The 17,844-nt window shown below is 38.3% G+C and overlaps 1 protein-coding gene across 1 annotated transcript; it reads left to right on the plus strand.

The window, feature by feature from the left end:
• The first annotated feature begins 4,414 nt into the window (after positions 1 to 4,414).
• LOC140236838 (ribosome biogenesis protein BRX1 homolog) lies at positions 4,415 to 17,844 on the plus strand. The gene is made up of 9 exons (XM_072316774.1): positions 4,415 to 4,573; positions 6,849 to 6,960; positions 8,116 to 8,159; positions 8,763 to 8,833; positions 9,518 to 9,567; positions 10,260 to 10,384; positions 13,856 to 13,957; positions 14,914 to 15,042; positions 16,183 to 17,844. The coding sequence occupies exons 1-9, from the start codon at positions 4,463 to 4,465 to the stop codon at positions 16,363 to 16,365; spliced, it is 927 nt and encodes a 308-aa protein (XP_072172875.1). The 5' UTR covers positions 4,415 to 4,462; the 3' UTR covers positions 16,366 to 17,844.

Consider the following 17,844-nt stretch of genomic DNA (forward strand, 5'->3'; position numbering starts at 1 on the left):
AAACATGTTGGACTGTTTCAAGTCAATAAAACACGCAAAAAAAAATGCATCAAATTGCACCATTTACAACATCAATATGCAAAAAGTTCTCACTGTTGGAGGGAGAAACCCCCCTCCCACACCCTCCCCCCTCGCTCGCATCGCTCCCTCTCATCTAACCGCTCCCCCTAAGATCAAATCCTGGCTACGCCGGTGATAGGCCCCACTATTTTGTAGGCCTTCACAGTGATGTCGCACAGGCGGAGCAAGAGCTGAAATACGATGTAGTAGTCATTCAATTAGCTATGAATATTTTCTTTTTCTTACTTGTTTTTTTGACAGGAAAAAAAAAATCCAAATTTCACCAAAAGTGTGCACCATATCGCTGAATTTCAGGTCTGAAAATGCCAAATTTTCCTCCCCCCGCTAGGCCGCTCCGCTCCCTCGCACAGATATTCAGACTCAAAAGTCCCTCCCCCACCCCCACCCCATTATCAAAACGGAACGATGTCCCTGGGATAATTGCTTTATTGACTTAAATCAAGAAAATTGAAGAATACAATAATAGCTACAGGAAAATATCTACTACGTTATTACATACAAAGAAATGGATATCCATATTAGCATTTTATTGAATTTATTTGGCCATTATTCAAGACTGCGCTACGTTTTTGAAAGGGGGGCGGGTGTCAAAATCGCCTGTCAGTCAAGAAGAAAGAACATCAAAAGACAACAGAATCAACAACAAAAAAAGTCTTCATACTTTTAGAGTCTGATTTTCCGCCGAAAGTCGGCTGACACCCAAAAACAAACTAACAAACAAAAAAAAAACAAGAAAGAACAAGAAGTCTTCCTATTTTTGCTGCCACTTCCCTCCCACTTTGCATGGAAAAGAGTGGGACATTTTGATCCCTGTAAAGTGTGTGTGCGTGTGTAAGGGGGGGGGCAAGCTTCTCCCCTCCCCCCCCCCCCCCCCCAGGGCTGCGCCGGTCCGGTAATGGGCTTGTAATCGTGGTGATGGTGACTATCGCCGATCATTCCCCCCCCCCCCCCACTCCTCAATACGGATTTATGCCGTTGACTATAAAACAGTGAAACTGCACTGAAGATCCCATGTTTGCTTGTTTTTAATCACCATCATTATCATCTCAACCACAACATTATTGCCACCTTCATTATCAGCTTCACCATCATAATCATTGTCATTTTTACAGTCATTGCCACAGACGGGTCATTATCATCATCACCTGGGATCACCATCTTGGGATTTTACAGTTTTTAGATTTATGATGTAATAGCTGATGATGTTTGATATAGATTGTTATTTTTGAGCTGCTATACCTCCGCTTCCTTTTCCATTCTTATTTTTCTTTCTTTTCTCTACCGTTAATCCTCCCTTTATAATTTTTTTTTGTGTAAATTGACGTATAATTACAATATATTTGTTATCTTGTATATCTCAGTATTGTAAAGTGATTATGTGCAATACAATGGTGGAATGTAGAAAGAAATGTAGATGATGATATAATCACTGATATTGTTTTCGTATGTGTTAATTTGCTTGTGTTGTATTTTAGGGCGAGTTGGTTTAACCCTAACTAGGCCGGGCTATTTTGGTAGATGAGAGAGCCGGGGGGGGGGGGGGGGGGGCCAACTGTAGTGTATAGTGAGTATATGTAGCATACAAACATATCATACAATAAAAATTATCAAACATATATCATAAATAAACTGAATAATATAATTACCTGCTATTTATTTATGATATATGTCTGATAATTTTTATTGTATGATATGTTTGTATGCTACATATACTTACTATACACTCATCTACAGTATACATTGTTGAATGTGTTGCAAAGTGCCAAAGAATATTGCCAAGTATGTCATGTAACTATTAACTCATGCTCAACTTATATTTAATACATTGTGTTTATGACTTCAGATTTGTTATGCTCAAAAACATATATTTCGTTTCACAAACAGATATTAAAGCTGAGGAAGACCACGGTCGAAAGCTTCACTACTCTGCCGGTTTCATGCGACATCTTCTGTTATCTACATTGTCTCAACTATATATATGTATATATATATATATATATGTTATGCTTCGTATTTATATATATGTTAAAATCCCGCACTAAATTTCCTGTAATGTTTTTGTTTGTTTGATTTTTATTGAACGATTAAAATGAATTGAATTGAATTGAAGTGAATTGATTATAAATATCTTCCAGAAACAGTTGGGATTTGTGATTAGCACAACGGACTTTGCATGAAAATGTCCTTGCGAAACATTCAAGTGCTTGAGGTATTTCATAAAATGAAGCTGCTGGTTCAAAATTCGATAGTGCAAACATTGAGAATTAAGATTTCTTCTACATCTACGCGCCACTCTTCCTTATAAATGTAATTTAATCTGCCGCTAACTAAACTTTTGCTTCTGCTAAAGTGAGATTTGATGCTTTAATTGATTGTTCCAACTTTCTGTGAGACCTAGGTTGTCAATAATCTACATTTATTTTATATTTTTGGGTGTTATTCTCTGATATTTGTAATCGAATTAGGTCGTTTTTACACAGGGTGACATTGTGTCTTTGAGCTTGCACTAATTAAGATTTCGGGGTGTCATTTTCCGATATTTGTAATCGATTTAGGTCAGTTTCACATAGGATATTGTTGGGTCTTGGAGTTTGCATTTATTACGCCAGTATTTCGGGGTGTCATTTTCCGAAATTTAGAATCGATTTATGTGGTTTTCTCATAGGATAGCGCTGTGTCTTGCAGTTTGCGTTGAGTTTGCATTAATTAGTATTTCGGGTGTCATTTTCCGATATTTGTAATCGATATTACTTGGTTTTCACATAGGATAGACCCTAGGATAGCGTTGTGTCTTGGAGCAGGGGAGCTATGGGTGAGACCTTCCTGCATGCTTGGAGTTTGCGTTGAGTTTGCATTAATTAGTAGTTCGGCCATCAATGATCGATCATTACAGTCCGTATTTCTACGCTTCATTCTGTTCTACATTTTCTGAATTTTGAAATCAAATTAAAATCTAAACAACATCTGTTTGGTAAAAAAATATGAATTTGATGATTTTTCAATACATTTTTTTTTTTTTTTTTTAGTTATTGTTGACCGCTGTTGAGGTGATACTAGTGCTTGATATACCGGTACCGAAGTAAACGTGATCGACGTTAGTCATTCTTCGATAGGATGGATTTACTTGATCAATATCTATTTCGAGAGAGCTAGGGCTAGAGTGGCCTGGGAAGAGCCAGGTCCAGGTGCTGTAATTAACCCTAATTTTCACCGCTAGCGGTTTGTATTAGTTTGCATTATTAGTAATTTGCGTTGGTTTGCATTGATTATTAGTTTGCATTGAGTTTGCATTAGTTTGCGTCAGTTTGCATTAGTTTGCGTCAACTGTAGGACCGACCATCCATGATCGATCATTACAGCTAGTCCGTATTTCTACGCTTCATTCTGTTCTACATTTTCTGAATTTTGAAAGCAAACTAAAATCTAAACGACATCTATCTGTTTGGTCAAAAGATATGAATTTGATGATTTTTCAATACAATTTTTTTTTCGAGTTATTGTTTACTGTTGAGGTGAGATGCTTGATATACTTATACTGAAGTAAACGTGATGTAACATAATACATTTTTCGATGCATATAGCCAGGATGGATTTACTTGATCAATATCTGTTTCGAGAGGGCTAGAGTGGCCTGGGAAGAGCGTGGTCCAGGGGGCCGTTGCATAAAAGTTACCATTATGGCAACTTTGCTATCCAATGGTAACTACCATGGCAACAATACTCAACAGCCAATCAAAATCAAGAATTTCATGGAAGTTACCATTGTATGGCAAAGTTACCATAATAGTAACTTTTATGCAACGGGCCACAGGGGCCCGTTGCATAAAAGTTACAATTACGGTAACTTTGCCATCCAATGGTAACTTCCATGGAATTCTTAATTTTGATTGGCTGTAGAGTATTGTTGCCATGGTAGTTACCATTGGATGGCAAAGTTACCATAATTGTAACTTTTATGCAACGGGCCCCAGGTGCTGTAATTATAACCCTAATTTTCACCGCTAGCGGTTTGCATTAGTTTGCATTAATTAGTAATTTGCGTTAGTTTGCATTAATTGGTAGTTTGCATTGAGTTTGCATAGAGTTTGCATTGAGTTTGCGTTAGTTTGCGTCAGTTTGCATCAGTTACAGTATTGCATTAGTTTGCGTCAATTAGTAGGACCGATCGGTGGCTGTGTAGGTACGAGGCAAAGAGATTTTTCTCCTCCCGAAAATCTCTTTGGTACGAGGTTGGCTCTAGAGCGTGCACGTGCATGCTGATGCATGCACGTAACAGCGCGCGGCCGTATACACCACGTGTAGTACATATCAGCAGTGGGGAGTAAATCCTACTTGCAAGTTTGAGTCGTCGGCCCCGGAGGAGCACCGAACAGAAAAGAAAATGGGGAAAAGGAAATACTTGCAACAAATTTTGGAGAACAAGAGGAAAAAGGAAGCGGATTCTGAAGGAAATGAACCCTGTGAGGGTGACATCTCGAATAAGAAAGTTCCGGTAAAACGCTTTGCTGATATTTTTCCTTTGTAGTGTAGGCAGATAGACGGACGTTATTTGATTTTTAGCTAGTCCCATAGGCTGATAATGATGTTGTTGAGGGGGTTGGCCATAGCGTGGCATAGCATATAGCCTGCTACTCTTGCTAATGCTAACAGTTAGTTTACTAACCCCGGCGCGCGGGGCCGCGGGGCGCTGTAGCTGTAGCCAGTAACAGCGCCCCGAAGACTTGTGTGCAATTTTCGGGGGAATAGTGAAGTAATTGAGTGCACTGCGATGCTTGCAATTCAGTAATCGCAGTAATCAACCCATTGTTCAAAACGACACTTGGAATCGCAGCGAAAAGCCACATGTTGCAATCGTTGAATATTGTAAATTTACTGTCTAGGGTAACATCCCCAGTATTCGGTCACTTAAGCTTTTTTGCAATATTTTTCAAACTAAAATAATACATACATCATATCTACAGCAATGTATGTGAAATATATCAAATTTCTTTAATCTCAACTTTCATTTCGTTAAATATCTCACAGAATTGCACAAAATCGCGAAATATTTCACCTTGAAAATTCCCCAGTATACGGTCATCGTCTCCAGTATTCGGTCACGCGATGTGTGCGTTCAAAGTCAATGCGTGTTCAAGGCAGCTGAAAAACGCGCACGCGCGCTACCTTGTTGGCGCAAAATTGCATCGGGGATGTTGCGGCGACCGTTGGTGACCGAATACTGGGGCCTCGGCACTTGCATTCAACCCTTGTACATTGGGACACTGTATCGGCACGTACGGACATTTTGTTTTTCTTTTGCGTTTTTGAGGATACCATTACACTCCAAGCTTGCGATAAGCGAAAAATCCCGCGAGAGAACGGCATATTTCTCGATTTTTAGCGCTTTTTCGGCGACCTGTACTCTTAAAACTGGGCCTTATCCGCGCGCGCTTTTGGAAAGTAGCGCCGATTCTGCACTTTTGACGGTAAAATTTGGGATTTTGGATGGATTTTTGGAGGGGGTTAAGGGAGTTTCCTGTTGTGAATGAGTGTGCAAGTATGTGAATTAGTGTGATTTGCGTGTGTTGTGACAGTTGAACTTACTGGCTGGTGACTAGTGATAAGTGAACGAATACCGGTGCCTGACCGAATACTGGTGCCCTTACCCTAAATGTAACGTTGTCGTTAGGCAACTATGTATCACTCACCATTTACTTCCAAAAACAAGATTAATCGTCATCATCTTTGAGACCATCATGCGAATCGCCATTTTGAACATATCACGTAAATAAAATGATCTGCGCATGCGCAAATGAATATATTCATTTCAGTTCTCAGCAAGCCATCCTGTTTTTTTTTTCCATGTCTATACGCATACATTGTGTATTATAATATGTGCTATGTTTTATCCATACCCGATCGAGAGCAAGGCTGTTGGCGCATGCGCTGTGTAAGTTGTACTGCGATACGAAGTGCGGAAGGACTAAAACCTCGGATAAAATCTTTCACTGGGCCGGGCTCTTAAAACAGATCGTATTGTAAATTGATTTCGGCGGCTCTGATTGTAAGTGTATCTTATCTAACAGTACGACTATGATTTTCGGTGTAAAACCCTGTATTTTGGTCTCTGGTCACCAAAATGCTAAGCCATATCACGGGTTAAGGGCTTCCATGCGACCCCTACTCGGTACATGTTGGGGTCGCTGCTGCGGTTACTAGTTTACTAGCCTGACCAGACGCCATGCGAAGCTCAATACAGCAACTGGGCTGTGTATAGTTACGAGAATACTAGTAGGGTAATCTAGTGGATAGTAAACAGTAGATCTAGGGCCTATAGCATTGCCATTTGAGACACATCTGAGGATCTGATCAGCAGAAACAATTGAGACATTACAACTACAACTTTACAAGTCAATAGACCATGTAGACTACTGTATTGACTATGATGTAGAACCTATAGTCTATATGCAGAGAGATTTTAGGCAATGAGGTGTTTTTTATTTGATGCTCACTAACATTTAAGATTGCATGTTCTTACAGGTCAGGTCAAAAAGAAAGAACCAGCTTTGATTTAACCTGCTACCTCGGGACATACAGTATTGCAGTTATATGGTTTCTAATATGCCTTGGGGCTGTTGGGCAGAGGGACAGTACAGAATAAATTGCAGTCATTGTTTAGTAAATTTAGTGATATGATGAACTTGGAACAAATACCCAATTATGCCTCACATTTGTTTTGTTCTCTCTGGCCTTGGCAATAAACTCATGAATGATGTTGTTTCTTTCAGGCAAAATGGACCAACAAGGAGAGGGTATTGGTATTTGCTTCAAGGGGGGTGTCATACAGGGGGCGACATCTGATGAATGACCTCCGAACACTAATGCCACATTCAAGAGCAGGTAAGTGGACCACATTTGTACTCATTTTATGTTACTTGTAAGTAACCTTTATTTCCACTCCTACTACCTCCAACTTCTAATTTCCACCTCTACCACCAAACCTTAACAACTGAACAGTTGTATCACCTCTACCACCAAACCCTAACAACTGAACAGTTGAATACTACCTACAGTCTCCTGTAGCACCATGCTGATGCAGAACTTTGGGTCTGGTGTAAATGTATTTATGCATGTGTCATGATTGCAATGTACAAAATATGTAAGCTACCATATTAATACAAATAGCATTTTCTTAAACATTTGTTTTGTCTGCCAGTGCTTGTTTTGATTTCTATGATTCCATTTGTAACTTGTGTACACAAGTGTGATCTTAATATATCACTGGTTGTGAAAGCAGCTGAAACATGCTAGTACAGCATTAATTAGCCCTTTGACTGGTGTGAGTTGGGAAAGGAGCTCTGCGCATGTGATAAAGCTTGCCAACCAACCAACCCAAGTCACATCTTTCATCCAGGGGTATTTTCAAAGATTTCTTTGTCATCGTGTTACAAGCATATTGCAGCAATCAGTGGTAACCCATGACTGTACTGACTCTTCTTTAGGCCAAAATCAATCTGGGGTAAAGAGTAGTAATAAATGAAATGAGTGCTTTGATTACATTACATCATATGTGGGCAAAGACATCTATAGGCTAGGCAACCACATTATGCTACTGTGCTAACTTGGAGCACATTTTTGACAGGGCTGTATAATGGTGCTTTGCATATTGGCAGTATGTGCCTCAAATTGGTCATGTGTACTAGATGACCTAGAATCAATTTGCCCATATCATAAGATATGATTGACTTTTTAATATATTAAGTTTTATGTGTAAAGAGTGCTCACATATCATAGCATTTAGGAATCACTTTGCTACCCTTCTCATTTCATGTACAGATACAATTGAACAGGGGTCGCACTTAACTTTTTTTTTTAACTAGCCAGGCGGACTACTTAGAATCAATCTTAACACTGAAGCAATATTTTGGGTAGCCAGACGGACTAGTAACTTCAGAATTTTATGATTTTTAGCTAGTCCGACGTGATTTTGGGTGGCCAATGGCCAGCGGACCATCGCCAATTTCGAACCCTGATTGATTCTTTTGTTTTTTACAGATTCCAAGATGGATAGGAAAGACAATTTCTTTCTTATAAATGAGGTAAGTGAAGTTGCTATAGCTTCTCTTTCTTTCTCTGTAATCTCATGAGTAGCCCTTTATAAACTGATATCATGAAAATGAATGAGACAATGCTAACTGTCATCTTGACATAGCTCTGATAACAACAGAAGACTGATCATGATATGATTGGCACCAACTTTTGCAGCACAAGTACAATGTGTAATTGTCTATTAGAGTCTCAAAGATGTCTCCTGTTATAAAGGGTGAAACAAGGGTTTGAGTTTTCTTCTGTAGCTCTTTTGATTCAGACACAACTTGTGCAGAATTCAGTATTAGTCCTTAAGTCTTTTCCACAATGTTTGAGGTGTAGTTTTTTTTTTCTGTATGTGTAAATGCTACAGTTGTGCAGTCATTATATTAAAAAAAAAATGTTTTCTTTGTCCTTTCTCTGTTCTCTCTCTCTCTTTACTGTGAGTAGCATAGTTCTGCTCAACTTTAGGTTCAACACTTCAGCAGCAATAGTCCTCTAAACTCAGACACATAGACAAATTAAACATCTTTTAGATGACGGCTATGAGCCCCCTGCCTGTGGTATGCTCTCGTATTCTTTCAAAAGGCTTTTTAATGTCTCTACTGCAATAGATCTGTGAGATGAGGAACTGCAATAAGTGCATCTTCTTTGAAGCAAGGAAGAAGATGGACCTGTATCTCTGGTAAGTTATATTGTTCATCATTTTTGATAGTGAGATGGGGCCTACTGCAGGATACCTTTAAGCCTTACTATTATTAGTTATTATTATTTCAGGCAAGCAAAAACTTCATCAGTGATATAAACAGAGTATCTTGCATTTGCTGTACCCTGTGACTACAAGGGAGTTTTAGCCTTGCCTTTACAATTTGAATGAGCGTTGACTATGAGGATGTAGTGATGGTGTGTACCTCGGCACAGCACTGTGAGAGTTCATGTATCGTTGGTCCTATAAACAATGTGGTATGATTTGCCTGATGTTGACCAACAGCTTTATGCTAATGTACAAATACAGCTGTATTCTTCATTGCTTTCTTTTCTTTGGATAGGTCAAATACTGTAAGATTTTATACATGAGAGGAGTTGATATATTATCATGATCAGGCATAGATTTAATACTAATCTCATGAGAGAAATAGTTTCTGTAAGGTAGCAAAAAAGAGAAAGGCTTGATTCATCCCATTGAATAGCATTTATTTCAGTTATGAAAGATGATGCAAGACTATTTGCCGGGGATGTTTTTTTTTTTCCATTCAGGAAAGAAATGTCAGAGTAAATGTTGTAAACACTAGTGTATTGGTGCTTGCCATCTCTCATCTTCTGTGTATTATGTTACAATGAAGTGATCCTTCATGTTTCTTTCAAACAGGTTTGCAAATATACCACATGGACCATCAGCAAAGTTTCTGGTAGAAAACAGTAAGTTTCATTAATTTTGTCTATACTTCTTTGATTCTTGCCAAGGAAACTCTGATCATATTAATTATCACTTAATGTGCTACTGTCTTCTGTTGACCTTCACCTGCAAATTTCATAGAATTGTTATATGTATACTTTCATAAATTTCATTCTCCCCTATACGTGTATGTAGATTTTCCCTTGCTCTCTGTTCAAAGTCCATGTAAGATTTTCAAAGGCATTTGTGAATTTCATTGGCAGTAGATTTCCTTAAGTGTTTTCCCCCTTTCTGAGAATTCAACCCGTTGAGGACGAGTCCAGAGTATACTTGGGCAGGTGTCTATGGAAAATGGGTGTTACAGCGAATTCAACAGGGTAAAGTACTCACTGTTTTTACTGTTCTATGCCACCACTGCTTATGTGCTTGAGGCATTGGGATTCTCTGGTTGGGCATTTGTTCATTTGTCCAGCCATCAGGCCTTTCTGATTTTAAGAAGAAAGAAAAAGTCACTTATGCTTGCCATCAGCAGAACCATATGATATTGAAAACCAGGCAATGTCAATGCTTTGGCCAGCGTTGACTACAACTTCAGCCGTTCAGCTTCCTGCACAGGGTATGAAAGATGAAGTGATGTGTGAATGATGCTCTTTCCTCATCCAAAGAGCTTTCCAATGTCCTACACTTTTCTCTCTTCTCACCCCCTTGCATATAGTTCACACCATGGCAGAACTGAAGCTGACAGGAAACTGTCTGAAGGGGTCACGACCCCTTCTCTCCTTTGATCCAAAGTTTGATGAGACAGCTCATCACAGACTCTTGAAGGAGCTCTTCACACAGGTTGGTGATGCTTTACTCACAATAATATAGAAGTAGCAAGTGTTTTACAGAACATAAAGAGATCACATTTATGATAATTACTTAGTTATCAATACACCATAGTCCTTGAATTGCCTTTTTCTTCAATTTTGTGAAAATTTAGAAAGAAATATGTATGTTTTGAATTAGATCAATTTACCTACAGTATGTATTTATGTACACATGTGTATTCATTTTTGTACCCAAAGGGATAAACTTACAATGTATCTTAACAGATGTGACTGCTTTTATTGTCGAGCCCACTGGAGGTGAGGGGAGACAAAAGGATCGCCTGCGGCGTCTGTCCGTCCGTCGTCCGTCCGTCCGTCGTCTGTCCGTAACGCTACAAAAACTTCAATAACTCTTTACTCTGGGCTTCAATTGCAATCAAACTTCGAGGGAAGAGGGGTCATACAAAGTTTCACATTTTACCATATATGAAGGTCACCTCAAGGTCAAAGCTCACAGGCAGGGGTCAATTAACTTTAGGGCCCAATGTTAAGTTTTTATGGTGCGTTTCTATTATGGGTTATAACTTTTGATCCATAACTCCATTTGTGACCAAACTTGGATGGTAGATGTCCCTTGGGGAGTAGATGGTCACAACAAGGTCAATGGTCACAAGCATGGGTCAACGAACTTTTAGAGCCCAATGTTAAGTTTTTATGGCGCATTTCTATTATGGGTCATAACTTTTGATCCATAGATCTGTTTGTGACGAAACTTGGATGGTAGATGTCCCTTGGGGAGTGGATGATCACCACAAGGTCAAATGTCACAGGCAGGGGTCAACAAACTTTAAGGGCCCAATGTTAAGTTTATATGGCACGTTTCTTTTTTGCCATAAATTTTTACCCTTTTATATCTCTTTTTATGCCTCCACCACAAAGTGGTGCCGGAGACATTATGTTTTCGGGTTGTCCGTCTGTCCGTACGTACGTCCGTAAGCATTCGTTTACGTGATAACTTGAATAATATTATAGAATTTTACCAAACTTGGTCCAAGTATGAAGTATGATGGGGCAATTACTTGAATAGATTTTGGGTGAAATCGGCCAAAGGCCAAAGGTCAAGGTGAAATCATGATATTGTATCTTTTTACGCGATAACTCGAGACTTGATCAAGCAAATTTCACCAAACTTTGTCCGAGGATGATGTATGGTAAGACAATTACTTCATTTATTTTTGAGTGAAATCGGACAGAGGTCAAAGGTCAAAGATCAAGGTCAAATCCTAAAATTTATCTGTTTATGTGTTTAACTCAAAACTGGATGGGGCAGCTTTCCCCAAACTTGGTCCAAGGATGATGTATGATGAGGCAATTTGTTGAGTAGATTTAGTGACATTTGCAAGCGGTCAAAGGTCAAAAGGTCAAGGTCAAATGCTAAAAATGTTGCTATTTCCCCCATATCCATGCCATGCCCAAAGGTATTTTCTTGAAACTTAGTGTAGACATGTACTACTGCATTAAGATTCTCCAGAGAGAGTTTCCATGTCATAAGGTCAAAGGTCAAAAGGTCAAAGGTTAGGTGAAAATGTTACAATTTCATTTTTCTCGCAAATGGTTTAATGTATCTTCATGGAACTTGGTACATACGCACGTACTGACTGGCAGGGATTATCTAGGGAATTTAGGGGTCATGGGTCAATAGTCAGGGGGTTCAAAGGTCAAGGTCAACTCAATATTTTACTATTTCCCTCATATACTAGTATATACCTATATGCAATGCTTGCATTGTTATTTTTAAAATTCAATATACAATATGTACATGTATTACCTAATGGAGATTCTCTTGGAAATTTCCTGCCAGAAGGTCAAAGGTCAAAGGTTAAGGGTCAAGGCAAGGTTTAAATGCAAAAAAAAAAAATCTATTTTGCACTGTTATTACCCTCTTTCTTCATACCTCTAAAATTACTCAATGCATAAACTTATAAAAGGGTCAGTCAGAAGTTAAGTAAAAATCCTCAATTCCCCAAATACATGTACCTGAACTCTTTAATAGACAATTATAGCAAACCTAGTTCAAGGAAAGTGAACATTAAAGATATTTCTGACAAACCTGTCATTTCAATATTTTGCCAGTTATGTGAAAATGTCATCACACATTGTGAAGACATTATACTATACACCTATTGGGAGAATCATGCATTATGGCAGAGGCATCAGTTGCCATAGCGACATTTCTCGTTATCTCTTACATCTCTCTTTTTTAATCTGTTATATCCCATTCGCGTACAATTTCTTGTACGCAAATGGGCGAGAAACATTATGGCACTTGCCTTGTTATCTGTTCTGTTCATCTAGATATTGCATTCCCACCATGCAAAAAAATGAAGGGGTGTACAGTTTTATGTAAGAGTCAGTGTAGGGCTAGTTGGTTGCTCTATGTTTTGTTACAAAAATCTTGTAGAACAAACTACTTCGGCAGCTTATTTTCAGTTACTTACAAGATTGAACTTGGTTTTATAAAATGACATTGCGGTATAGATTTGGCAAAATATATTTTCCATCAAAGTTAGACATGATGTTTGCCATGTCAACCATGATTTGTTGCTTTAAAGGGAAGATAAACCCCAAGAGCAATGTGGATTGAGTGAAAGCAGCAACATTAGTAGAACACATCAGTGAAAGTTTGAAGAAAATCGGAAAATCGATGCAAAAGTTATGAATTTTTAAAGTTTTGGTATTGGAACCGCTGGATGAGGAGACTACTAGAGGTTATGACGTATGAGTGGACTACAATATCAAGAAAATATAAAGAAAATACTACAAAAATCCATTTTTCATGAAAATTACAAATTCCATCAACTTGATATTGACATATGTTAAGGGTAGCAATTATTCCCCCTGCTTTCTGAAAGCGGTTGGTCCACTGCTCTTTCATAATTCTAGAAAAGTGAATTTTTGTTGAATATCCTTTATATTTTCTTTGTATTGTTGTCCACTCATACGTCATATCCTCTAGTAGTCTCCTCATCCAGCGGTTCCAACACCAAAACTTTAAAAATTCATAACTTTTGCATCGATTGTCCGATTTTTCTCAAACTTTCACTGATGTGTTCTACTAATGTTGCTGCTTTCACTCAATCCACATTGCTCTTTGGGTTTACCTTCCCTTTAAATCTTATTGATCAATTTACTCCAACTTTTTTTCTCTTTTGTTTCTATTTTTAGCAGTTGAGATTGAACGTAATACACACCGAGTGGGTGGTGGAAGACATACTTTTCATGTGTGTAGTGCAAGGCATTGTCATATCAGCAATGCTAGTTGTTCTTCATATAGTGTACAATGTGATATGATGATGCTGGTGGTTCATTAATCATCATCAATGATATTTCTAGTTCAATCTGCAGTAGATATTTGTATACAAAGAGACAATCTTGATGGAGGTGACAGCTTCATGTAGATTAGATGACAATAAATGGGGGCTTCGTGTTTCTCTTGTTGCAGATTTTCAGCACACCTCACCTACACCCAAAGAGCCAACCCTTCACTGACAATGTGTACACCTTCACCATTCTAGACAACAGAATATGGTTTAGAAATTACCAGGTAAGTATGGGACAGCTCATGCTGAAGTATTCCTTTTTTCATCATGCCACTCTAAGTTAGTAAGAGTTCTGGTTGAATCATAGCAGATATGATAAAGCATTCATGTTGCATCACATCAAAAGCTTTGATATGTGATGATGAAGACAGCCAAAAAAAAGCACATTCAATCACAATAAATCTGTTTAGGTTTTTCCCTCAGAAGTCTTGATTCCACAATGGATTCATCTATCATCTTTCATCAGAAGATTTCTAAGGTAATTGGGAATGGTACTTGTGTCATTGCTTTTGTCATGCATGACTGCATACCAACATTGATACACACATAGCTGAATAGATCAAAAGATTTGAGTTTTGTAAGGCAATGCTTTTTAAAACTGGTGCAGGTCCAACGGTCCCTGACTAGGAAAAATAACTGTCCAGCCAGTAACTTTTTAGGAATTGCCAAATTTACTGGTTGACATGACCGGTAAAAAAAAAAAAATAAATAAAAAATAAAAAATAAAAAAATGCATTGTTGGGGCCAATCCAAAAAAAAAAGAACCAAGACCAATAAATTTTAGGTTTAGACCAGTAAAGAAAGGAAAAATTGGGTATCTAATGGTTCGACAGGGACAGGTTGGACCAGTAAAAAAAAAATGGGTTATTGTGCAGCCCTGTATAGCACAATGTATCTGAAGAATTGCATATACAGCGCACTCGCCTTATAATGAACACGGTTATAACAAAATTCTACTTACAACAAAGTAAAAGTTCAGGCCCCAACATTATCCTCTCTATTTTTTTTTTTTTTTTTTGGATTGTTTATTTGTTCAGTTATAATGACATTTTGATATAATGAAAGAAAACTGCTGATCCTGAGGACTTCATTATAGCAGGAGTCAACTGTACCAATAATCTCAATACTTTTTTCTGAAGATAATGTGGCTTATTTGCTACTGTTGCTTGTGGTTTTACAGATAGTGGAAGAAGATGGCTCTCTGGCTGAGATTGGTCCTCGTCTTGTTCTCAATCTCATCAAGGTCTTTGGTGGCAGCTTTGTAGGTCCTACACTCTATGAAAATCCTCACTACGTCTCACCCAATCAGGTATGATAAAGAATTTTACAGTGATCTACCAGTCCATGTTCAGTATAACTTAAGGAAATAGAGCACATCAGGCAAAGGGAGCCTTGAAATTTTATTGGAATGAAGCATTAGGTAAAACTGTAAAGCTGTAAAGCTGTATTGGTTGCAAAACAGCAGTATAGGTTCAGTCATCCAGTCATATCATGTACAAATTAGAGAACGTGATTGTGCCATTGTATTACAAGCCTCCCATTGCTAGTCACACAAATCTTCACTAAATTTGTTTCAGTGTATGGCAGGATAGCATTATGCACAATTAGATTGTCAAACAAAAATTTATTGTCATGTTATCTTCAAAATAAATAATGGGTGCTTTACTGCGGCATTAAATCATTTGTGTCAAAGATTCTCCCTCACAGGGTTTTGCAAATTAAAGGGGAATCCCAGACAATTTTCATAATTTCACATCATGCAGTACATAGATCGATAGTGCCATTATATAGATTTGTGAGATTTACTGTGGTTTTTGAACAGATGACTTTGAACAAGGATGACTTGGGAGGCTCATATATTCCAGTATAGTAGCAATGTAGTTCCATCACAATACCACCTGCGTAACAAGTTCACCTTTGTAGAATTTATGCATGCTTTCTCCTCTTGTTCTGTTTCAGTGAGCACCCAATCATGCATTCTTATGAGAAGCTATGTCGTCATCATTGATCGCTGTGATTTGTTATGAATTTTGACAACATACTTATTGCTTATCCTGATCACTATAAAATTTGTAACTCTGTTCCAAGTAAAGTGAACTCTCGTTATAACGAAGTCTTTGGGACTGGCAGTTCTTTTTTCGTTATATCAAAATTTTGTTACAACCAAACAAATAAACAATGAAAATACATAGAATGGATAATGTTGCGGCCTAAATTTTTACTTCGTTGTAACTGGAACTTCGTCACAACCATGTTGGTTAGAACGGGAGTGCACTGTATAACAATTTAAAGATGTTCAATTGCAAAAATCTGAAAATCATATAGAATTTTCCTTTCAGACTATTTACTACTTTTTGGCATATGCAGCTATGCATATTTGGTAATATGCCTATCAATTCTAAGGATGCACCATTCACGTCCCTCTTTGCGATTTGTCTACAAATGACAGCATCGGAGTCTGTTGAAGAAGCAAGCATCACTGAAGTACCAGAACAGGGTGGAGGCCAGGATGGGTAGAGAGGAGAGGCGTGAGACAGAGACCTACAAGATGGACACCCTGGAGGAAGTCTTCCACACAATCAGACCAGAAGATGCACAAGGGGCTGAGAAGATGACCTTCTTCAGGAAATGAATCAAGAGCATGCAGCCGTATTCGCCTGCTGCTTGTGGAAAAGGACCGATTGCATTCTCAAAGGGACAGTGTCAACAATCATAGGACTGCGTGAAGGGGGATGTGAAGTCGGCATTCAGCGTTGTGTGGTCTTAGCTCGTCCTCTTATGAGGATGAAGGCACAGTCGCATACCCACCAGTGAGACAACTCTACCCTCTGGACTGTGGACATCAGAGAGTCTCTCCTGTATAAAGTACTTGAGACCTGTTACTACCCTGATAGGGCATGTCACATAGGACATAAGACATACACCTTGTAATTTTTTTTCCTCATCCAGGAATCACTCATATAGGCTAATGTTTGAGCAAGACAAGTCACTTTTTTTTTTTTTTTGAAGTCTGTAGTGGACGATGTGTGCACAGGAAATCCTGTGAGTGTCAATGAGAACTTAATATGGACCAAAGCTCAGCGTAATTTCTAAATTATCTTCCCTAGTGCTCAACAAGCCACTCAGCTCTTAAAAATCCCTCATACATCAATCTAAGATATTTTACCACCTGTAGACTGTCTGGGATGGTAGCTAAATGACATCACATGTAAGTATATGACAAGTTCATCACTTCTGCAAGATCATCCCTGTATATGCATTAGTGTGTGTACATATATGTATGCATACATAGAGTGAATTTTAACCATAATTCTCACTGAAGAGAAAATCATATTTGTGCATGGTGCCTGTGATGTAGTCATTCTCATGTATAAAGCCAGCTTAGAATGTGTTACTCTATGCCCCCACCTTGTCCTATTACCTGCAATGAGCTGCTTAATTCTGCAACTTACAATAAAATGTCTATCCAAAATTTCCACCAATTACAACATAAATGTATATGGAAACACATGTAATGGCTCCAAAGACAAGTCTAGGCGTGGTTTGGAAGAGGTGGTATACTATGAATGGCTTGACTTCACATGTTTAAAAGCTTTCCCAAAGTGAATACATTATTTCGTTTCATGCACAATGTCTTGGGCCACATGAAGATCATGACTCGGCTTCAAGTTATTAGTATGAGGCAGTGTTTGGGTCTGCCACTCATTATACCCTGTTATAAAATGGGATTTAGAATCTCTGCAATCTGATTGGTCAATTCTCATGCATCAATTTTTACTGATCCACACTAAGCCATGCGTCCAGTAAAATCCAAACACATGGCTCAAGCCTTGTACAGATGATGAGGCAAAAACTTTTATTTCATGTCCATGTATTTATGGGCCCATTTTATAAAACAAATTATGCAAAGGCCTGTTTCGTGTAGATCAATGAGAACTGGATACTCTCGTTGAACTTAAGAAAACTGTCCAAAACAGTTTTAAACAGTTCCAAAGTTAAACTTGGGCATTCAATTCTCACTGATCCACACTGTCCTGTGCATCATTTGTATACAGCTTGTTCTCAGCTTTGGGAAGGATGTTTCAATAAAAATGTGTATCTTGTGCACAGA

Source organism: Diadema setosum, chromosome 13 (assembly GCF_964275005.1).
Source record: "Diadema setosum chromosome 13, eeDiaSeto1, whole genome shotgun sequence".
NCBI classification, from domain to species: domain Eukaryota; kingdom Metazoa; phylum Echinodermata; class Echinoidea; order Diadematoida; family Diadematidae; genus Diadema; species Diadema setosum.